General features: G+C 43.4%; 1 protein-coding gene across 1 annotated transcript; it reads left to right on the forward strand.

Annotated features, from left to right (window-relative positions):
* Positions 1 to 4,128: 4,128 nt before the first annotated feature.
* Or6s1 (olfactory receptor family 6 subfamily S member 1) lies at positions 4,129 to 4,930 on the forward strand. The gene is given in 4 exon segments (XM_074066980.1): positions 4,129 to 4,284; positions 4,287 to 4,439; positions 4,441 to 4,575; positions 4,577 to 4,930. Coding segments are annotated over 4 exon segments (798 nt in total).
* Positions 4,931 to 24,152: the final 19,222 nt, after the last annotated feature.

Consider the following 24,152-nt stretch of genomic DNA (forward strand, 5'->3'; position numbering starts at 1 on the left):
CAGAGATGAGAGGATTTAGGTTTGAAACCAGGATGGGGTGAGGGGCAGAGTTAGTGAGACCCTATGTCAAAAAAAAAAAAAAGAAAAAATGAAAAGAAAAGGAAAAGCTGGGGCTGGAGGCATGGCTCATGGGATACAGCACCTGCCTAGCCAACACCAGACCCTGAGTTCAAATCTCAGTATCACCCGCATATATAAATGACACTTCCCATGCTTCTTTCTGACTATTGTCCTTTCTCTAAAAAGGATTATGTCCTATAAGAATAGAATTCAGCCAAATTGAGTCATGGAGGGTTCTGTGTGCCCTTCCTCTCAGCTCAAACCTTAATTGGCATTCTAGGAGCAGTTGACCCTTAAGTCTAGGGTTCAGAGCTCTTCAGTTAATACACCATTTCTTAAGCATCTAGAATGTGCTAGGCACTGTGACTTGTGCTAGAAATACAGAGATGAAAATATTCCTGCCATGGAGGTTCAGAAACTAGTAGGGGAGAGAGAGAAAGAAGAAAAAGAAAAAGAGAGCAATGTTATAAGGCAGTGCATTAAATATGGCTCAGATTGGAAAGTGGTTTGGGGAGGTGGGATTGAGAGGGATGGGTAGAAAAGCCTTCTTAGAAGAACTAAGTAAACTCAGCCTTGAACATGAGCAGGGGGTAGTCAAATCTCTACTCAGAGGCACACAATGGACACAGATGGAAAGTGTGAACCATGGTCCAGATTTCTAACTATGTTTTAGACGTGCAACAATCTGTATTATCAACAGCAGATAAAGCATGAGAAGCAACAGAAGATAAAGATGATGTAGAAGCCCTCCCTATCTCACCACACCCTCAGGGTCCCCATCATTTGCTAACCTAGATCTCAAGGGAATGAGTCCCATTATGATTTTAAGTCTCCAGGGAGAAGAGACTATGCCTGCGTTACTTGGGATACAAACACTTCCCCTGAGTGCCGTAGAGTAGGAAGGCAGATGGTAGTCATAGCGTCTCACAGTGGTCAAACTCTATGCTTTCCCTCATTTCCTTTGTTAATACTTCTTTTGCAGCTTGAGGTGTTGACAGATAAGTGCAGAAATACCGCCTGACAGTCACCCTCTGCTTGGTGAAGGGCAGCCTCCTTTTCAGATTGATCAGGCTGACTCTGGGAAACTTCCATTAGTATGCAAATCTCTCCTGAGTCTCTTAGGAATTATTCACCCTCCCCCACCTCCCTAACTCCCCCACCCCCCCACCTCTCTTATCTGCTCACCACCTGGATAACCTTTCTCCAGACAGCACTGCTGCTTGCTAGGCTCCTGATGTCTGGATCAATCCTCATTTGGAGGCATCTCCATTGCAAACCAATTATATGCCTGAAGGACCTGCCTCTTAGTAGAAAGACTGATTAGAAACCTGCACTCGTTCTAAAGCCAGGTGTCAGGAAGGATGAGGTCTAAAAGTAGAAAACTGACACTTGGTGCTTAAAGCCCATTACCAAAAAAGTGAAGACATGGCTGCAAATGGAACATTTTTCAACCACTAGAGATGAAAGAAGCTATAGGTAAGTGTGATCAATCTTTTCAAAAAATAGGAGGTCAATGGTGTTCCCTCCACATCCATCCCTGCCTTCCAGCCCATGTTGTCCCTGTAATTGTCTTTCACTTGAATTTCATCTACTGAACCCTATGACGGTGGTCACATTTCTCCAGGGAGGGATTTGAGTTGCTTGCTTAGGATCCCAAGAAGGAACAGCAGGATGGAGCCTCCTTAGGACCAGAAAACCCCTTTGTTCAAGAGGCAGATCAGCATCTGAGAAAGTGTACTAGGGAGGTAAACCCAGGAAAGAAACAGACCACCAACTCTTGCTTTCCCAAGTGCAAGGGCAGTCCTCTTGAACTCCAAGGACACCAAGTTCTCACAGTACAGGATGTGGGAAGGACTCTAAGAATGGAGAGAAAATCCTTTCAGAGTGACCCTACACACACAGAAACATCAAAGGTATTCAGGGGCAGGTATGAGGAATAGTTAGAATTGAGACATCTTTTTTTTTTTTTTTGGTGGTACTGGAGTTTGGACTTAGGATCTCATGCTTGCTAGGCAGGCATTCTATCATATCAGTCATGCCCCTAGCCCTTTTTGCTTTAGTTATTTTTCGACTAGGGTCTTGCATTCTTGCCCCAGTCTTGAACTGTGATTCTTCTACCTATATCTCTCCTGTAGCTGGGATTATAAATATGGACCACCATGCACACATTACATATTTGTTGAGATGGGATCTTACTAACTTTTTCTCCTGGGCTGGATTTGAACTACAGTCTGCCTGAGTAACTGGAATTATACATGTGAGTCACTGCATCTGGTCCGTAAAGTCGGGACTCATCTTTCTGTCGCTTATGATAGAGTTTAGGTTCAGTTCAATGCAGTGTTTTTATAGGGAGTAGCAGAGGGCCAGAAAGGGTCTCCTTTGAGGTGACCGATTTTATCTCATTATTCTCCACCCCTTATGTTCTGCTCTTTAGCCCAAATGTACTATGTTTACCTGTTGTTCTTTCCATTGAGGACTTGCCTTCTCTGCTCTCAAATCCATACTCATTTTAGAGTATTTATTTTAGGTATCACTCTGTCCATATTATTACCTGTCTCTCTAAGTCTTACTCTGGTCCTCTTTCTACCTATATTATTTTGCCTGTCATGCATCTTAATCTGTCATCTCACTAGACAGTGAGATACCTAAGGGTAGCAGCAATGACTTTTTTTTGTCTCTGAATCACCAAGTACAGCACTTGGTACATGATAAACACTCAGAAAGACTTTACTGAGTATAAGGCCATTTCCATAGAAGTTGGAGAGAGGGGACACTGAATGGATCCCAAGGGAGAAAGATCATAGAACTGCTTCATCCTAACCAAAAGATACAAAAATATTCCCACTCACCCACAGATGAGAAAATGTGAGTTAAGAGCCTTGTGTTTGTGGGAAAAAAGACCTTTGGGGTTTGCTAGAGAATAGTAAGACTGACTGAGCACCAACGATCTTAAAATCATTCTTTTCCTTTCATGGTTATAACTATGTTATTCCCCTGATAACTGAGGCTTTTTAAAAACAAGGTTTCAGAACATCATTAATATGACTTTTCTAACTGGTGGTAGTCTTTGAACTGGAAGAATTTGAATCAACCTCACTTCAGATTTAATTATTATTATTATTATATTAACAGCCAGGATTGTATAATTCTGTCTCTGACACATCATCCAATAAAGCCTGTGAGAGGGCCTTGGGTTGGTAGGTCGGTAGGGTAAATATCATGGACTGAAAAGTTGAAGGAACTAATCTTCATATTCCAAGGATATTTACCTTCAAGTTGACACTAAATAAGTAGGTATTGATGACAACTGACATAAAAAAAATGTGGCACAACTTGCTTTAGAAATGTAAGAACTACATGGATATTTAAATTCAGTTAGACTACTGTGCTGTTGGGAAAAAAATGTCAAGAACAGGGTATTTCATATAATAGGCATATGAAATGGCTTGTATCCCTAGCAGTCACTGTGTACCTGGGCAACTGAAGTACAAAACAAGGGCTATGTGCCTCAATAGTCTTCCAAGCACAGTAGTGGGACAAGCCTCAATTCTGGTGTCCTGATTTACAGCCCAGGGCTTCCTCTACCATGTCATTTGTTTAGTATTAGAAGCTCTTTTAAATTGTTTGTGCTGACATTTCCCTTGCTTCTTACAGAATTTTACAGTTGGGGAGCATAGGAAGCCACCCAGTCAGTAAGTAGACATGCAAGAACTCAAAGTCTGGCTGGAGCTCTGGTCTTGGTTGAGTAGGAGTCATATTCTGCACAAAATCATTTTCACCCAACTCAGATGTTCAGTGACACTGTAATCATACTAATAAGGTATCATCATGTAAGATTTGACAATAGGAGACATGATAATGGAGGCATTTTGTTACCTAAGCTTTATAGAAAAATTTTTCTAGCTCTATAATCAGATGGTAACCATGGTGATCAAATATTGACAGGATCTGTAATTGGAGAAAGTAGGAATATCTGTGCCAACCATGGTAAAATGAGCTTCAGGACTGTTAAGAAGAGAACCTACTCTCACCAGGATTGTGTTCATATTGTCTCACAGGTGGAAAAGAATGACTCCTGGTGGGAACTAGAGCAGTGGGATGCCAGAGTTTGTATTGGCAGGCTTCCCAAATCTCAACAGCACAAGAGTGGAGCGGTTTTCTGTGTTCCTTCTTGTGTATCTGCTGATGCTGACAGGCAGTGTGTTGATCGTGGCGGGGGAGCGGGGGTAGGAGCTGACACTTGTTTTCAGATTCCCATGTACATCTTTCTAGAGCTTCTAATCACTTCTGTCATCATCCCTAAGATACTGAGCAATTTCCTCTCAGGGAAACATACTCTTTCCTTTGCTGCATGTATTACTTAGTTTTATTTCTACTTCTTTTTTCGGGGCCTCTGAGTTCCTATTGTTGGCAATCATGTCTGTGGATCGCTACCTAGCCATCTGTCATCCTCTGTGCTACCCCTTGCTTATGAATAGGGCTTTGTGTTTTCACATTGCTTTAGCTTGCTGGATGGGGGGGAGTCCTCCCTGTGCTTGGTCCCACAGTGTCAGTGGTCTTGCACATTCCCTCTGCCTCAGGCCGTCAGAAAGCCTTCCCCACCTGTATCTCCCACTTGATAGTGGTGACCCTCTTCTATGGAAGTGCCATTTTCCTCCATGTATGGCCATCACAGAGCAACTCTATGGATACTAACTGAGCAGTGACAGTGATAACAATATTCATGACACCACTGCTGAATCTATTCATCAGTGCCTTGCAAAATGAGTGAATCAAGGGAGCTTTGAAGGACATGATGAGGAAGGTGGAAGTAAACTTTTTAGTGACTCTTTTCCTTGCAGAGAGTTTGAATAAGAAACCTGGAAGGTGAAAGTTAAGGAGCTCAGTAACTGGTCTTAACTCCAAACATCTACCATTGTCACTTCCCATCATCATCATGCTCACCACCAAAGGCTGGATTCTGGAATCACTAATGAACATCAAAATTATCAAGACTACGCTCCTCTTCCCTCAGGCAAAATTCATTGATTCTATATTACACTTAATAATAACACATACTGGGGTTGATATTTTGTGACCAATATCATCATTTCATCTTTCAACCATCATTATAAGACCTATAAGATCTAAAAACCTAAGGATCGTGGTCACCTGGAAATCTCAGGATATATTCTAGAAAGTTCATAAGCTCCATAGTTATCTAACCTTTATGTGTTTAGACATGCATGCACTTGCCTGAGAAGGGGATCCATAGCTTTAATCCAACATTTAGAGATATCTGTGTGTATCCTTTCTCCATCCAAAAGTTAAAAAACGATTAAGATTTTTAGTAACATCTTCCAATTGTTTCTGCAAATCAAGAAATTTAAGAAGAATGTCATAATAAAAAAGGAATAAAAATAAATAGACTCATTTGAAATAAGGTGTTCTAAGAATAGTTTTGTTCTGTGACCTCCTGGGAGAATGCTTTCCTGATTTTTTCTCATTTCCAGTTGCTCTGTTTTTGTTTTCTTTTGCAAATATAGCCTCCTCAATAAAGTTATTAAATAATAAAACTTCTCAGGGTTTAGTGCTAAGGGATCTTTTCTTCTGTCTTTATGCTGTCTAGGAAATTTCACCCATACCACAGTTTTAATTTCTGTCTACTGGTGGCTATCATAATTTTATCTCCAGGTCTAATCTCTGAATTTCAGACTCATAGATGTGATTGCTTTTGTAATGACTTCATGTAGATGTCACAAACTCAACATGCCTGACACTGAACTCATCATTTCCTCACTCCTCTCTCCAATCTTGGTCATCCTTCTTTGTTTTTTGTTTTTTAATCACAGTAAATGCAATGTATCATTATTACATAAATCAGAAAACTAAAAATTCAACCAATTCATTCTTATATCCAGTCTACCACAAGCTTGCCTTCACTAAGTAGCCAGCCCTAAATCTATCCAATTCTCTTCAGTTTCACTGCAACCTGATTGACCTTTTAAAGGCACATTTGGTTTTGTCACAACCATTTGCCTGGGCTGACTTTGAACCTTGATCCTCCTGATCTCTGCCTCCTGAGTAGCTAGGATTATAGGTGTGAGCCACTGGCACCCAGCTCCTTTATTCTAATACTGGCCACTTAAGTGTTTTCAATGGCATTCTACCATGTTAAGATAAATTCCAAATTCTGATTATAATATGTACTAATTGTGTAATTACAGTATAACATTATTAAAATAAGGCCAACGTGTCCTATTCCCTTTCTACCTGGTGAGGATGTCTCATAACACACTTTTCACCAGGACAACCTTACACTTTGCATTTCTTGTAGATTGGTCTTCATTTAATTCCTCTCTCCTGCCAGGAGTGAATTTGCACATAATCCTCCTTTTTCAGAGGTTCATCTGTCTTCTTAATCATTACATCCTCTGTAAGTGTACTCTCTTGTCCACTTAGGGTTAGGGCGGATATGTGTTATCAGTGTTCATGGGACTGCATTACTTTGCTCTGGAACAGTTACTCCAGTTTTAAATTATTACATTTTGTGCATTCCCACCCTCTTGACTTTAAACTCCCTGAAGATAGAAAGAATATCTCTTCTGTTACGACTGTGCCCCAGTGATTAATAGGGTGCAAAAGACTTCATGGGCACTCAATCATATTTATTGATAAAAAGAATGGGACACAACAAATAAGTTGATTCTGACTATGGGTCTAAAGAAAGCTGTAGAGAAGAGTTCTCACTTGTGCCAGATCTGGCAAGCAGGAATAAATAGAGTTCAGACATCGAAGTATAAAAATGAGTAGTGTTTTCCAGATACCAGGCAGTTTACCTTGCCTGGGTTATAGAAGGTACAGAGGAAGTGGTAAAATATGAGACTGGAAAGTAAGTTTGGGTTCCAATTGGAAAGGACATTGCATTTTATTCTGTAGACTAAAGAACTGAGAAAAAAATTGGTGACCATGACGTGATCAAATTAATGCATTTAAAATAAATTCTAACTGACATGCAGAGGAAGGACAGGAGTGATCCAAGGCTAGCTAAGAGGAAAGTGTAAACTGGGCGCTGGTGATTCAGTGATTGAGGCCAGTAATCCAAGCTACTTGAGACTGGGAGGATCATGGTTCAAGGCCAACCCCAGGCAAATAGTTTTCGACCGATCTCCAAAATAACTAGAACAAAATGGACTGGAGGTGTGGCTCAGGCAGTAGAGTGCCTGCTTTGCAAGTACAAAATCCTGAGTTCAAGTCCCCAGTCCTCCTTCCCCCCCAAAAAGAAAACAGATGCGATTGTAATAATTGATGTGAGCAACAGTAAAGGCTTGAACTTGCTTTTGCAGACACGGTGTATACTCAATATCATCAAAAACTTTGTCACAAAGCATATTAAGTTAAACACTTTTTTAAAAATGAAACTGGGGTTTGAATTCAGTGCCTCACACTTTCTGGGCAGGTGTTCTTCCACTTGAGCCACTCCTCTAGTCCACTTGAGCCCAGTGTTTTTCTCCAGCCCCCAGGAGTGAGTGCAGGAGCTCAGAAGGACCTGGGCCTTCGCAGGACTCCGCAGAAAAAGAGTGGCCTGTGGACCCAGGGAGCGCTAATCTGAGGACAGGGCTTAAAGGTTAGGACCAGCACGTGCTGAGACAGAGGACGGGGCTCTTGTGTACCCCCAGAGGGCGAGGGAGAGTGGCTGGAGAAAGTTGCTCCCTTCCAGTACCTTCTTCTAAGAAGAGCCCAGAGGTGGTGGTGGGGCAGGCCCAGGCCGAGCTTGTCCCCACCCTTGTTCCTTGTTCCTTGTTTGGGGAACAAGCTGCTGAGCTGTGGCTAACTTCACTTCCTCAGCGTCAAAGTCACTTTGGCCACTCTGCCTGGCACATTCCTGGTGATGAGTTGTTGAATGAATGACTGAACTCCTGGAGGAGGAGCCGGACTCTAGGTCAGGCTGGGAGCAGAGGAGAGAAAGTGAGGGGTTGGTTCATACACCCCATTTTTTATTTGTTCAGGATGGGGGCTTGGAAGAGCCCGGAGGCCCAGAGAGAAGGAATCGACCCTCGGACAATGAAGGCCAGAGGAAATGCGATCTGTAACAGCCCGGACGCCCCTCCTTCTCGACCCCAAAACGCTGAAGGTCAGAAAGGTGGCCTCCATTTAAACATATAAAAGCTCAACTTTGCTACCTTAGTAGGAACCCAAGCAGGCTGGCTAGATGCACCCCACGCGCTGCGTCCCTGAGCCCCGCGCCCCGACTGCAGGTGTCAATCGTGCTCCCCACTTGTGTCGCTGAGACTCGAGCAGGCGTTTACTCCTTTTTGGGGCTGGTCAAGAAAATATTTAAAACCACACGTAAAGAGGCACTTCCTTCCAAATAATCGCCTTTAGGGTTTCCCCCATCTATTTTTCGATTACCCAGTGCTGTTTGTGTGAGTTCCCACGCTTTGGCCTCACCTCAGACAGCAGTCTTCACTAAGCTAGTTTCTCACATGCTAGCGTAGTTACTGTCAACCACTATTCCTTTTTTTTTTTTTTGTAGTACTGGAATTTGAATCCAGGGCCCACCACCTAAATGTCTCCCACAGACCAAATCTCTTCAAATTTATTTATTTTATCATCTTTACATTTACTCATAGGTGTACACATCGTCCCCCTCATCCCACCCTTGCTTCCTGGCAGAATCTGTTCCACCCCCTTGTTCTCTGATTTTGTTGAAGAGAAAACATAGGAGATAAGAAAGACACAGTGTTTTTGCTAGTTTGAGATAAAGACAGCTATACAGAGAGATTCCTAGCACTGCTTCCTTGCACATGTGTATTACAACCCTAATTGATTCTCTCTACCTGACCTCTTCACCACTTCTTAGTCCCCTTCCCATAGTGGCCTCTGTCAGTGTAAGATTACTATATTAGCTCCTCAACAGTGGCCAGATCAAACGCTTTCAAGTTTTGGGTTTCCTACCTTTCCCTATTCCTCCTGTGCATGGTCTCACCTTAGTGTGTGACCCACGTCCAATAATATTACTGCATTTGTTTTAGGTATATAATCCACAGATGAGGGAAGACGTGATTTTTTGGTCTTCTGAGCCTGGCTAACTTCACTTAAGATTATGTTCTCCAGTTCCAACCATTTACTTGCAAATGACAAAATTCCATTCTTTGTGGCTAAAACTCCATTGTGTATAAGTACCACATTTTCTTAGTCCATTCATCAGTACTGGGGCATCTTGGCTGTTTCCATAACTTGGCTATTGTGAATAGCGCTGCAATAAACATGGGTGTGCAGGTGCCTCTGGAGTAGCCTGTGTCTCATTCCTTTGTGTATATCCCCAGGAGTGGGATTGTTGGGTCATATGGTAGATCTATGTTTAGTTTTTTAAGAAGTCTCCAAACTTTTTTCCAGAGTGGTTGCACCAGCTTGCATTTCCATGAGCAGTGTACGAGGGTTCCTTTTTCCCCACATCCTCCCCAACACCTGTTGTTGGTGGTGTTTTTGATGATGGCTATTCTAACAGTGGTGAGGTGGAATCTTAGCGTGGTTTTGATTTGCGTTACCTTTATGGCCAAGGATGGTGAGCATTTTTTCATGTGTTTTTTGGCTGTTTGAATTTCTTCCTTTGAAAAAGTTCTGTTTAGTTCAGTTGCCCATTTCTTTGTTAGTTCATTGATTTTAGGAGAGTTTAGTTTTTTAAGTTCCCTATATATTCTAGTTACCAGTCCTTTGTCTGATGTATAGCTGGCAAATATTTTCTCCCACTCTGTGGGTAGTCTCTTCAGTTTAGAGACCATTTCTTTTGTTTTGCAGAAGCTTTTTAATTTTATGAAGTCCCATTTGTCCATCCTTTCTCTTAGTTGCTGGGCTGCTGGGGTTCTACTGAGGAAGTGCTTGCCTATACCTATTGCTTCCAGAGTGTGCCCTGGTTTTTCCTGTACTACAAATCTCTTTTTTTTTTGGTGCTGGGGACCGAACTCAGGACCTTGCACTTGCCAGGCAAGCGCTATTCCACTGAGCTAAATCCTCAGCCCCTGTACTACAAATCTCTTTAATTTTAATTGCTCCTTAAAATTTACTTAAGCATAAATCCCATGTGTTTGGGATTTTATAAATTTAACAGAATTAGTGCTAGCAGCTGTCTTGCTCAGTGGCTCTATAGTTCAGGAGTTAAACCACTGGTCTTATAAGCTAGGGTTCACAAGTTCAAATTTCGCTGGGGCCTCTGTTCATTTTCCGGATTGTTGAAGTATTCTCGCTCTAGGTCCACGGCTGAAACAGGCTTGTTGGAGAGAGGGAGCTTTTTTTTCAATGAGCGATACTGGAGATCTGGGAGGATCGATCCAGAGAAAATGAGACAGTAAGTCGTGGAGAAGCTGCGTGGCCTGGGGGCTCTTGCGGAGCTGGTGGAGACCGTAGCTCTGTCTACGGAGGCGATCAACGCTCCCTGCCTCGCCGCGGGCCGAGACCCCGCAGTCTTGCGCACTTCTCCACTCGCGGGCAGCGTGGCGCCGCGGTTTCTCCCGCGCGGCTGGTGTGAGAGTGGGTCTGCCTGTTACTCGGGGGCAGCCAGCCTAGGGGCCGGAAGCTCCGCTCTAGACGCCCACGACCCAGGCAGCTCTCGCTCGGTTTCCAGCCTCACTTCCTCGGAATGGACCTGGCGACCCGCCGCGGATCTCCAAGATTCGCTGGCCACCGAGCCGGTTTCCTGGAAACCCTGGAGCCCGAATCCGAGCCGGGCGTGGCCATCGCGGGGCGCCCAGGGGCTGCGACAGAGCGCACAGAGGTGCCCAGGGACGTCTCTCCGCTGGGGTCTCCTGTTGCTCAGCTGGTAGGGCGGTGGGTAAGAGAGGTCCTTCTGTTGAGGTCCTCGGTTCGAGCCTAGCTCGGGAGGTTATGCTGGGCTTTTGCTTCAGTCTTCCGATTCAATTTTCAGGTTTTGAATCTTTTAATCTAACGACCAGAGTGACAGTGTGGCGGAGCGGCTCAAGCTGCAGAGCGCATTTCCTAGTATGAGGTCATGCGTTCAAACCCCAGTGCCGCCAAAAAAAAGGCCAAGTTTGGGTTAGTTCTGTTTTCCGTAACCAGAGAATTGTTTTTTTGGTGTTCTAATTTTGCGTGTTCTCTATGCGTCCTGCAGTAAGTCAGTCAACTCAGGAGATGTGAGTTAATGATAGTCCTTGTAGTTTTCAGTCTTATTTCGTAATTTTACAGCGTTAGTTGTTTGCACTGACTGAATTTGGGGCAACAAAATTACTACATTACTACACTTTTCTGTTATTGTGAATAATTCATATGGCATTGAGGGTTTAAGGAGAAGTACTTCAGAAAGGCGTCTCCTTTGAAAGGTTATAAGTAAACAATAGAGACTAATGCAAAAGGTCAAATAATACATATGGAAACAGTGAAAAGTTATTTTGCCACCAATTGCAAAGTATCTAACAATGTCTGCTATGGAGAGGAAAGCAGGGACAAGGACGTTCTTATAGAATGTCACTACTTTCAGAGCATACAGCAGGCATTGTAAATCAAGAGACAGACATTGTACTTGAACAAGCATTCTACTTCTATTTCTAAATTTGCCACTTAAAAATGAAAAGAAATGTGCCAAATATCTTTATCTGTGGGTGACTGCTTACTCTTAGTACTTTTATGTATTTTCCAAAATATGTCCCTTGTATACATTACATTGAAATAGTTTTTTTATTTTACAGAATGAAGTTTAAAAATATTCCATGTCATTTTTAACAGTTTTGCGGTTTCTTACAAAATTAAATATAGGAATCACATATAATCCGGCAGCTGCATTCCTACATACATGTTCAAATGAACTGAAACTTACACTATCTGTAACTGTTACACCCTGTATATCAGTGCTTTATTGATAGTTGCCAAAATGTGGAGGCTACCAAGATGTCCATCTATAGGTAAATGGACAAATAAACAGTGACACACACAGGCAGTGAAATAGCATTCAGTGCTAAGAAATAGTTATCGGCCATAAAAAGACTTAGAGGTACTTTTATATGTATATTACTAAGTGAAAGAAGCCAATCTGAAAAGGATACATATTGTGTGGTTGCAACAATGGTCTTCTGGAAAAGGCCAAACTCTGAAGATAGTGAAAAAAACAGGTGAGTTGGGGGGGGGGGGCGGGATAAAGATGTGGGATACAAAGGATTTTCAAGGAGACAGATATATGTCATCACCTTCCCTGCCCCCCCCACATCCTCCCACCCCCCCCACTGGTACCAACCCCCCACCCCTGCCATGTCAGTGTCTGGCTATGGTTTTAGACAGCCCTAACCTAATATATACTACAACACCTAATATAAACTACAGACTTTGGATAACAATGGTACATCAATGTTGATTGGTTAATAATGAACTCTCAAAGTTCATTGAAACAAATGTATGAGTGAGGGAGGCTGTGTGTGTTGCAGTGAGAGTGTTGCAGGAGGACTGAGACAGAGACTGAGAGGGCACCAAAGCTTTTGGGAAGCAAGTTTATTAAGCAAGCCGGCAGCGACTCAGCAGACTCGGGTCCAAAGGCTGAGCCCCGAGAACAAAGGGGCCTTCCTTATATACCATTTAGAGCAGGTTACAGAAACGGGGGGTGGGGGGGTTACAGCTGATCCCATACATAATCATATGTTATTTCATTGGCTGTTTTAACCTCTGGGGCCAGATGACCCTTCTCTGGTCTTCAGGTTTTCCTTTGTTTCACTGTAGCACTCATTAATCTCTTCCCCCTTCCTGCCTTCCTGCCACATTCCCCCCTTTGATGTGGGACCCACTTCTAGGTCAAAGAGCATCATCTTGATAAAGACACAGTACTGGGGATTAGGCAGGGTGATATCAGGCATGCTCCTAATACAAGGAACGTGTCTCTATTAAGGTCCTGAACCCACCTAGGATTGAGAACTAGTCCCCAATAGGTCATTGGGAATTTATCCCTTTTAGGTCTGCACAGGGACATGGACAAGCTTTTTTATCTTGTCGGTAATCTCTTTAATTACCTTTTCCTCATCATCAATCTGTAAACAGCTGTTACTCAGATTGAGATTATTCCAGGCTATTGTAGCCAGCAGGTGAGACTGGGATTCCGTGTGATTGGGATCCTCCCACCATTGAGTCTCTTAAGTAATGTCATTGTAAAACTTTTGTCCCAAGCAGAGCAAGTCCCCTATCAGGATGGAGAATTGGCTTTTTGGATGGGAGATACAGTAATTCCCAATAATAGAGGTTTTTAGGAGGCAAATGCTGTCCCCATGGCTGGGAAAGTGATCTCATTAAAGGGCTCTGTGGATTTGGCTCTTTTGCCTCCCATGGCCAATGGTCTTCCATGTTCATTCCCCCACCAACATAACATAAGTTTACATTCGGAGTTTGTGCTGTGGACTCAGCTAGTGAGAGGAACAGGTTTTTCATTGTAGCTGAGATGGGAAACTCACTTTGTATCTCCTCATAAAAGGAGTGAAAGTCCTGGTGTGAGGAGTCCTCATGAGTGACCGTGATGAGTTGAAAATGGGGTCTGTTTTCTTTTTATAGATCAAAATGCCAAACTTTTCCCCAACTTCCCAGCCTGTTTCATTGAGGTTGAAATACTGAAATTTACAGGGTTACAGGCACCAAGAGTGCAGTCAGGGGTTGCTTTCCTTTTTGAAAAAGAGCAGCAGTTCCAAGTGAGGGATGGACCTCCCCTCTTACCCAGGTTGCCCACCTTTCACACCCCCAATAAGGGCAGTAGAGTTGTTCATAGGACACACAACCAGATATCCCACTGTTCTCTTTTGAGCAGATATACTTGTCATTTAACCTGTAGATCCTTTCCCAGGCTAGCACCCCACCCCCCACAGTTTCCCTAAGGCCCAGTGTTTTTAGCTATTGTAAATGCAGGTTTGTTGGGGTTGGACCTCCAGCCATTGCTCTTGAGGGTGATAGATGGGGTTAAAACAAATATACTGACCATGATGAAAGCACACTGAGTAGGTGGTATAGCTCTGTGTGTATGACCCAACAATGGTGCCTGCACAAGAATAATAATAAGTATGGAAAACCAGGATTTTGGTAACAGCACTCTGTGCTTAGGTAGTGTGCATACATGAGTCACAGTCCAAAGCCTGAGGGTTCCCAGGTAGAAAGTTGACCAAAATTAGCAAGAAGGATACATAGAACAGACTCATCCTCAAAGGTGAGATGGGGAACTTCTCAAGCTTCTGCTGTGTGTAGACTAGTCAGCTTCTGGAGTGATTAGAGGCAGAGCTGAGGTCTGGTTGTCCATGGTCTCCTGTTGTCTCCTGGGAAGCAGAGTCCTGTTGGGGGAGGGTGCTAGTGCTTTGAAGGTGATCTTATATGGTTAGACTGGGTCAGGGATGCACTCCCATCGAGGGAAGCTGGCTTCATTTGGCTCTGGTGGATCCAGAAAATGTTTGCTACCTTTACTGCTGAGGGGATGGACAAAACAACAGCAAAAGGGCCCCTTCAGTGGGGCTTTAGTGACTGAACATTCCATTTCTTTACCCTTACAACATCACCTGGTTTGCAAGTGTGCATGAGAGCTGTCAGGCTAACAGGGAGTCTGTCTCTTACCCAGTCATTGATTTTTGAGAGTCCAGTCAAGGGCCTGCATCTGTTGTCTCAGGGTAAGGTCACCTATTTTCTTAAGGTCCCCTCACAGGCCCTTGACTAAAGGGGGTGGATGCCAAAAAAGCATTTCAAAAAGGGAGAGACCCATCTGTTTGGTGGGACTTGACCTAACCCTGAGCAAGGCTATGGGCAGTAACTGATCCCATAGTAGGTGGGTTACCTGGCATAGTTTTTTTTGATTGTAAGTTTTAGAGTCCTGTTTATATGTTTTATTTTTCCTGAACTCTGGGGGTGGTAGGCCATGTGTAGCTTTTAAGTTATTTTTAATCTCTCAGCCATTAACTGTACCACCTCAGCCACAAAATCCAGCCTGTTGTCTGACCTAATAGACACAAGGATTCCAAATCGAGGGATGATTTTCTTTAAGAAAAAAAAGCCACTTTTTGGCTTCCTCAGTCTGAGTCGGGAATCCATCCTGAGAAGGTGTAGACAAACACCAGCAAATATCGGGGATTGTTTCTGGCACACAGATTGAACTTTTTACATATTGTCATACTTATGCTGGGGAGCTTGGGGACATAAAAATGCTGGGCCAAGGTGGTCTCAAGAGCTATTTGTCCTGAGTGAGTTCCTTTATGGAATTGTTTGACAAATGTGGGAGCCAGTGACAGGCCACCATCCATCTGGTAGAAGATTTTTCTCCTTCAGTCTCAAACCATGATCCCATTCAGATAAGGGGCAGAAAACAAGGCAGCTGCCAGTGAGGCTGAGGTTTGTCCTCCTGTGAGAACTGTTCACTTTCCTATCAGCCTTTTGATTTCCCCCGACAGCTGTTGTCTCCCCCTTCTGGTGCCCTCAGCAGTACATGACCACTCCTTGCTTAGGGATCCATAGAGCTTTTAGTAATTTTAGAATTTTTGTCCATATTTATCACTTTTTTTTCCTGAGTTAGAAGTACCAACTGGCAGAGGTTGTGTTTTTAATGACAGCATCCAGAGCAAAACTTGTGTTTTTTCGGACAAAACTATTGCCATCCATGAAATATTCAATGTCCACATGACTAATAGGCTGGTTGGTCAAGCCTGGCCAGCTGGAGAACACCTCATCCATAATCTCTAAACAGTCGTGCTCTGATGGGCCTAAATTAACCCATAATAGGGTGGCTAGGTTTAGAGTCTTAACAACCTCTAGCTGAACATGTGGGTTTATATGTAACATCCTTTGATATTTGACCATTTGGGAATTTGTCAGACAATAATTTCCTTTATATTCCATAAGAGTCAAAACAGAGTGGCAACTCAGACTGTGAGTTTTTGTCTCAAAGTAAGTTTGTCTGCTTCAGCCACCAAGATGGCAGTAGCTGCCAGGGCACACAGGCAGGGTGACCAGCCTGGGGAAACTGCATCAGGTTGCTTTGATAAATAGGCCACTGGGCTGTGCCAGGAACCTAGCAGCTGGGTCAAGACTCCTACAGTTCTCAGCCTCTCATGTACATATAAGAAGAAGGGCTTTATCATATCTGGCAGGTCCAGGGCAAGGGCATTTGTGAGTGCCCTCTTAATTTTTTTTAAAGGCCTTTTTTGTCATTGCTGTTGTTTCTTTCCCCATATGGTGGGTTCCCACTCTTCATTCTTCATGGCTTCATAAAGGATTTTGCCGAGAGAGTAATTGGGGATCCAGATCCCGCAGAAACCTGCAGCTCCTAGAAATTCTCTAATCTGTACAGTGGCACATAAGTGGGGGGTGAGGACTCCTTGGGGTCCCCCACTAATGTGGATTTTTTTTTTCCTTTTTACATTTTCCCCTGTACTTGGAAGCTGCTGCCCACCCTGGCTACCATAACCTTACATGCTTTCTCTAGGTGAAACTTTAGCCATGTGGGCTGACTGAGGACTGCATCCTGCCAGCAGTCCATATAAGGAACCATCTGGGTGTTTCAGGCTCTATTGACTATGACCTTATCTAATGACCCCTCCAAGGGCCATCCTACTCCAAAAGCAGGCCAGTTTATTTCACAGAGGTCCTAAGCTTATCAGAAGTCAGTTTGACCCTGTAATCTCCATTAAATCCCCTCTTAAAGTTCTAGGGGGGTGTTATTACTCTGACCTCCTCCCATTCTTCCCATTTATCAGACATCTAGACAAAGAAAAAGACAGAAGGGATAAGGGCTGTGGAAATGAGGTAAGGGGTCCTCCTCTCTGGCACATAGGGGAAAACAAATAACACCACTCACTTTATCCATTTCTGGCCACTCCTCTCACAGGCATTTGGGCATCTGTTGGCCATAGTGAATCCATATAAGCCCTGGACCAGAGGCCCTGTTAGGGCTCACCCTAGACCATATGAGTTCACCATGGACCCCTGGATCAGAACTCCACACTTGCTTTGTAACCAGGCTACACATCAAGCCTGCACTTTCACACTCTCACACATCACAGTAATTCCACACTGCTCTCTGAACCTGAAAGACATGATTTCACTCCCCAAAAAGGTGTTACTTGGGTGCTTTTTGACAGTTGATCAGACTCCCCTTCTGCCTCCTGAGGCAGGCCTGAATTTGAACCTGGGTTCTTACCAGTCTGATGAGCAGGGCTTCCAGGTTGGCTCCTGAGCCTTTCCAGGTTCCTTTGTGCAATCAGAACTCACCCACCTCCTCGGCTTGCTGGGAGAGAGGCTCTCTCCTCCAGATCAACATGGTATGGTGGTGCCTGGAAGGGGCAGCCCTCCTGGTGGGCTGGGGATGTTGAGCTGGTGACAAGGAGGTAAAAACACCACCCTCCAAATTCCAGTATGACCACCAGAAATGTTACAGGAGGGCTGAGACAGAGACTGAGAGAGCACCAAAGCTTTAAGGAAGCAAGTTTATTAAGCAAGCCAGCAGTGACTCAGTGGACTGATGTCCAAAGGCTGAGATCCAAGAACACAGGGGGCCTTCCTTATATACCATTTACAGCAGGTTACAGAAATGGGGGGAGGTTACAGCTGGTCCCATACATAATTGTATGTTATTTCATTGGCTGTTTTAACCTCTGGGGTGAGGTGACCCTCCTCTGGTCTCCAGGCAACATTCCCAACTCTTGTTTTCCTTTGTTTTACTGTAGCACTCATTAATCTGTCTTCCCCCTCCCTTCCTTCCTGCCACAGGGGAAGGGAAAGTATGTAAAGACCATAATTTCTGCTCAATTTTTGGGTAAACCCCAAACTACTCTTTAAAAGCAAAGTCTATTAACTATACACACACATACACATGCACACATACAAAACTACTGATAAGTAATTCACAGTTTAGTTAAAGAACAAAATAGAAAACCACTGTGCTGATAAACTTTGGGTTTTTTTGTTTGTTTGTTTTTTGAGACAGAGTAATCCAGGCTGGCCTTGAAGTCAATATGTGGCCTAGGCTGAACTTGAATTTGAGATCCTCCTACCTTGGCCTCTCAAGTGGTGGGATTATAGATGTGACAACACTACTAGTAAAATTTAGTAGTAGTAAAGGATGGAGCACATTTAGGACAATGAAAAGGAGCAATGAGGATGGTGAGGAAGGACTAACTGAAGAGAATTCAGCTAGAACTTGATAGAAATGTTGGCCTGGTTTTAGGGGAGTAAGGCAGCTTTTAGGTATGTGGAGAAATGACAAAGAAGTCAGGGAGCAGAGTGTTGGGAGCCATGACAAGAGAAGAGTGGGGTGGAATGGTAGTTGGAGGAACGGCAGGGGATGTCAAGAAGAAGAAAAGGAGGCAGAGAGAAGGATAGGGGTTCAGGATGAGTTTGGTGGAAGCAGAGGTGATGGAGGCAAACAAAAAGGCAGGAAGAAGCAAATATCATGAATGTATGAAGACAGAAGCCAGCAAGCATCTTTCCATCAGCAAGGAGATGGGACTGACTGGAACCAAGGACAGTGAGTGTACTGTTGACCTAAAGAGACCAAGGAGTAAAACAACACAGACAAGAGCAACAAGCACACTCAGAGGTGAGAGGTGGTGCTTGTGAGAGTCTGGGAATACTGTTGTCCTTGCTGGACATGAAAAATGCTGGGAAACTAGCAGCCTGACTGGGGAGCAGTGAGCAGGAGAGCCGAGGGAGGGGTCTCACTTTTCTCTGTGCTGGAGAGAGGTGATGCCATGTAGGCATCAGACTGCAGAGATCACATTTGTGGAAGTCCTTAGAGGAAGATAAAAGAAACAGAAAGGTCATGAATCTTGGAATAATGTGCCAATTAAATTTTAGGAAGGAGAAACAAACATTGGAAGACCGACTACCCTATAGAGAAAGGAAGGGTAGTGACAAAGAAATTACGCAACCAAGGGAGTTTACAGAAATGTCAGAATGTCCACTTATCTGCAGGTGCAGAGTCTCCATGTTTTATTTTAAGGTCTTGGTGCTGGGACTGAGCCCAGAGCTTTGCTCATTCTGAGCACACACTCTAACATGGAGCTACATCCCTAGCCCAGACAGTTTTTCCTCAGAAGGCACTGGGAACAAAGCAAGCTTGATCTGGCAATTTCTGAGACAACAAAAAAACAAAACAATGGCCTCTTTGGTAAAGACCTTGGATCTTTCCTGGTGAGAGGTGGGTGAAGAAGAGTTTACATAGTGGAATGGGGGGGTCTCCTAGGAGGACATAGAAGAGAATTTTGAATGAGAAAAGGAAAGGTGTAAAAAGGAGGGCAGATTCAAAATGTGGCTTTAAAAAAAAAAAGTCAAGCTTAGGTTGCTGCAGAGTCTTTGTTCTCTGTTCCATTTGTTTCCTTTGTTCCTTGTGACACTGTAGGGGAGTCCTGTACTGCCCTGAAGGAACTCCTGGTCAAACTTGAGTTTGATCAAACTGTCAGCAAAAGGGCTATACTGGCAGAAAGATGGTGGGATAACCATTATGAGATGACACCAGGAAACAGCCCACAAATGTATGCACTCTTCTTCTCACTGGGTTAGATACTACGCAGGTATTGCAGCTGGGTGACTCAGACTTGGTTAGGTTCCAAGGTGAACAGATCCACTTGGAAAGGACAGGAGCGACCTTCAGAGCACATCCCCTGGGCCCTGTCAGCCTGGCACAGTCAGCCAAGAATCAGCTTTGAAGTGTTTTGGAGTCAGCTAAGAAAGTTCTGAGCTGTCCTAAGTTTAATTGCAAAAGGCTGGAAGATGGAAGAGAGGAGAGATGAGGGAGGTCAGTGAGTTAACAAGCTACAGGCCTAAGAGAACAAAAGACATTTCATATTCTTGAATATATATCAAAACCGTGAATCCCATCACTACCCCCGTGGGTACCATGGCTTCCTGCTTAAAACCCTGACTAATCCAGAAATAATGTGGTCTGCCCTCTCCCAAGGCTTTCCGCTCTTCCTGTAATCCTGCCTTTCTTATCTATAGCCAATGTAGGCTCAATGTAAATGACTTATACTCCCTTCCTGCATTTTTTAAATTAAAAAATTTTAAATAAAAATTTAAATAAGAAATCTTCTTAGCTCTGGCCCTTCACAGCACTGCTGGCAGTGATGGGACTTGAACCCACACTCCAGAAAGAATGGAGCCTGAATCTAGAATCTTAGACCACTTGGCTACACTACCACATAATACACCTTTTCTTTTTTCACTTCTGAGTATTTTGCCTCATGTAGAGATAGGAAATTCTGAATTTTCTTCTAAAGGAAGCATCATGCTTTCATTCATCTCTGAAGATCTGAGCAGACCCAGGAGAGTGGGTAAATCCAAGTGTTCTCACCTATCCTGGGAAGGTGTGAAAGAAATGAGAAAGCTGTCAAAATCAAAATGCAGTTGCTTGTGTCAGCACAAAAAACAAGAAGACAGTAGTTAAAGCTGGGAGGTTATGAAGAAAGCACGATTGCCTGACAGTAACTACCACAGATGTGTCTGCTAGGACCACAAGCTTGTCCAGAGGCCAGACCCACCTTAAGCAAAAAGTGCTTCTATAAAGACATCTGCCCAACAACTGTCTGTTCAACCTTGGACTGAGGCCATCCACTAATTATTATGACTGGAGCCCTATTAGGGCTCACCCTAGACCATATGAGTTCACCATGGACCCCTGGATCAGAACTCCACACTTGCTTTATAACTAGGCTACACCTCAAGCTCACACTTTCACACATCACAGTAGAAGCAGAACACATGGTAGATCACACAGTTCAAACAAGAAGCACCCAAGAACGTAAGCCAGGTGCCTGAGCGACCTAGTGGAATGCAGCTTCACTACTTCCCAGTTGCCCAGTGTCTGCAGCAAATGGTTAGTCATTCAAGAAGGGTGCCCAGGCAGACACATGCAGTGTTTGTGTGGTGTTTGGCTGTTTCTTCAGACTTTGTGCAGAATACTGGTAGTCTGGGCTCTAGCACTCTGCAGTATTTTTGGAGAGTTTAACCTTAAGTTTCCTGCTATCCATACCTTGTTAATAGCCCAGATGATGAAAATTTATATATAGGCAAGAAAATTATTTTAAGGCCTTATTATCCAAACGTGATACAGAGACCAGAAGCAGCAGCAGAATCTCCCAAAAGCATATTAGAAATGTAGAATCCAGACTTATTGAATCAGAATTTTAATAAGCTCCTCATAGATCAGAAGACACATTAAATTCTGAGAAGTCCCTGTGTATCAACCTACACATAAATGATCTGTGCTCATTTTAATGTTCCTGCTAGAATCTTTCTGGATCATTCTCCAGCAGGAGACGTGAGCACATTTTAACACAAAGCTCTGTCCTGAGCAACAGAAGAGAGCCCATGGTGAATGGCTCCAGGCCCCTTTCTGCACATGCTACAAAATCTTGCTAAGAATTAAATGCCTGTAAAGAAAATATTCTTTTTGATAAGTATATCAGGCAGCACTTTCAGCATTTAATAAACTGCTAATTAAATATTTAGCTCCCATCTGATCTCTGTTGCTATCACACTGACAATCACAGTACTGCAAAACACTGTGGTGTGCTTATAAGTTTTCAAAATTAAAAGAGAGAAGGGAAATCTTATTTTCAGAAGGGATATTCAAGCCTCTTGTGTTTAATTTGTTTTTGTCTTTTTGATGTTCTCTGGCTTTGTGGGAGAGAGGGTACCAGAGGAACTTCCTGCAGCAGTCTTACCAAGTTGATCATCACTGGATGCTTCTGGTGAAAAGAGAGCAACTCTGAGTGAGGGCAAGTCCTTGTTTTTTTTTCTTTTGAGACATTCTTAGTTCTTTGTTTCTGTTCATGCTTCTGGTATCAATGCCCTGCTTTCCACACTCTGACCCCACAAATATGATAATAGCCTGAGTGCTTTCAGTTAAAAACATCAAGCGTGGTATACAACTGAGTTTTTTCTTTCCTTTCTCTTTACTGCCTCTCTCAGCCCCTGACTCTAGTCCTACACAGCACCAAGTGCCCAAACCTTGGTCAGCTTCTCAGTGAACACGTGGGACCAGGCTGATGGGAACATCTACCTTTTGGGACTTGGAAATAGGCTCTTCCTTTGCCTCTTCAAGATAGTAGGTAGCCCATTTCATATCCACCAAATAAGCCTGTTCTCACCATTTTATAATAGTGGGGTTTTTTAAATTAATTTGTGAATGTACAATGAACAGTGGTGAGACCATATATAAAAACAGAACTCTGTCCTAGGAAATCAACCCATTATCTATGGTGACCAGCCGTGGAAGGAGGCCTACTATCTGTAAGCAAGACTTAAAAAGTCAGAAAACTATCTTCAGCAACCAGCCCAGGAAGTCAAACAGTCACCTTTCACAATCAGACCCAAGGGCTGGTACTCGACTAAAGACTTACAGCTTCCCTAGTATTTGTCCCTGCCTCCAACTTAGGATCAACCAGAGAGCCAAATACGTAGCCCTAACCAATCACACAGGATGCCCTGCAGATAGGTAGCATCCACACAGCTGAGGTGGGCCCATCACAGCTCCCCATGCCAACAGCCCCAGACCGGCTTACCCAAAGCCTTTCCTTTCTCCATTGAAAGCTTCCCCCCTCCTCTGCTTGTCATGGAGTCTCTACCCCAAGTCATGGGATGGTGACTGACTCTTGCTGTAGCACATTCTGAATATTCTTAGTTTCTTCTTATTTGGTTGATCTTCCTTTATTTCCACACTATGATCAAAGTTTTTCAAAATAAAAAGTTGAAGGGAAATAGAAGAAATACAGACAAACAATAAAAAAGTAATTTAAAATATTCTTATGATCCCAACTAGGGGTCAGGTTGCTGAGGAGAGGAAGTGATAGGGAGGGGCTGAGTGTACTGGATCACATCTGGTGTGAGGTGCTCCCAAGCCTAGTTGGTGGTAGGGGATTCTTGGGATCTCCTGCAGTCCACAGCCCAACCAAAGTGAGTCCTTTGGTGTAAGTTTCTGGGATGATCCTCTGCAGGCTGTTGGTTAAAGGATTGTTTGTTCTGACAGAGGAGTGAGAATTCTGCCCCCAAAGCCAACCTCTGTCGAGGAGAAACAAAAAATATGGTTGTTGTCCTGACTTTCTCTTTGGAGTGCTCTTTTGAGCATTTAAAATTCCTCTGATATATCTATGATTGAAGGAGAAGAAAGGAGTCCATGTAGGAAACAGAAGCAATCTTGCCAAATTGTGACAAGGTGAGGATATGAGAACAAATTCTAGGAAGAGGAAGGAGCCAAGATAATATGATCGGAGAATGGCAGAGGAGGAGAAACAGCAAGGATGGAAGGACTGAGAGACAGTTTGGACTACTTAGTGATTTTGCCAGTCTCTCTGAAAGTTATAACAATAATAAAGATAATAAAAATGATAATAACACTCATTTCCAAAACAAGGGCACTGAGACCTGGCAGAGTTAAATAACTTGATGTTTTTCCCACTACTGCACTCCAACATTCACATACCATCTATGACTCAATGTTGGTCTTATTTAATTTTTAAATTTTTAAAAAATGTTTTTATTAGTCTACAACAGTTATACAGGGGGGTTTGTTGTGACATTTCCATATACACATATATTGTACCACAGTTTGGTTCATCCCCTCCATTATTCTCCCTCTTCTCCCACCCTCTTCTTAAAATGACTTCAACAGGTTTCAGTGTTCTATATTCATACATGTTAAGAAAGTACCTCAATCATATTTATCCTTCTTTACCTCCTCCATGTACTTTTCCTTCCTGCTGTTACCCTCCCCTAAACATGACCTGTTTCACATTCCTGTCCTTCGTCGTTTTAGTGTCTGTTCATTGTTCAGTGGATTTTTGTCTTGATATTCCCTGTAACCAAAGTTGGTTTTAAATTGATCTTCCTGTTCTAGAAAAAAAAAGATGGGAAAACTGCCAGTTCCTTAGGGTGGGAGGTCTCTCTTTAGGCCTAAAGAGATGGGGTGTGTGTGGGTGTGGGTGTGGACTTCAGTGTAGTGCCTTGTGTAAACAAATGGGATTTAGACTTGTTTCTTGAGTCTGCCAGTTAAGACAAAGTCTTGTGGCTTTCTTGGGGGCAAGGAGGCCACACCCAGGGGTAGACAGACCCAAGGTGGAAGATTCAGGAGTACTGGGAAGAGCAGCACTGGTCCTGCCACCAAA

This window comes from Castor canadensis, chromosome 3 (genome assembly GCF_047511655.1).
Source record: "Castor canadensis chromosome 3, mCasCan1.hap1v2, whole genome shotgun sequence".
Taxonomy (NCBI): Eukaryota; Metazoa; Chordata; class Mammalia; order Rodentia; family Castoridae; genus Castor; species Castor canadensis.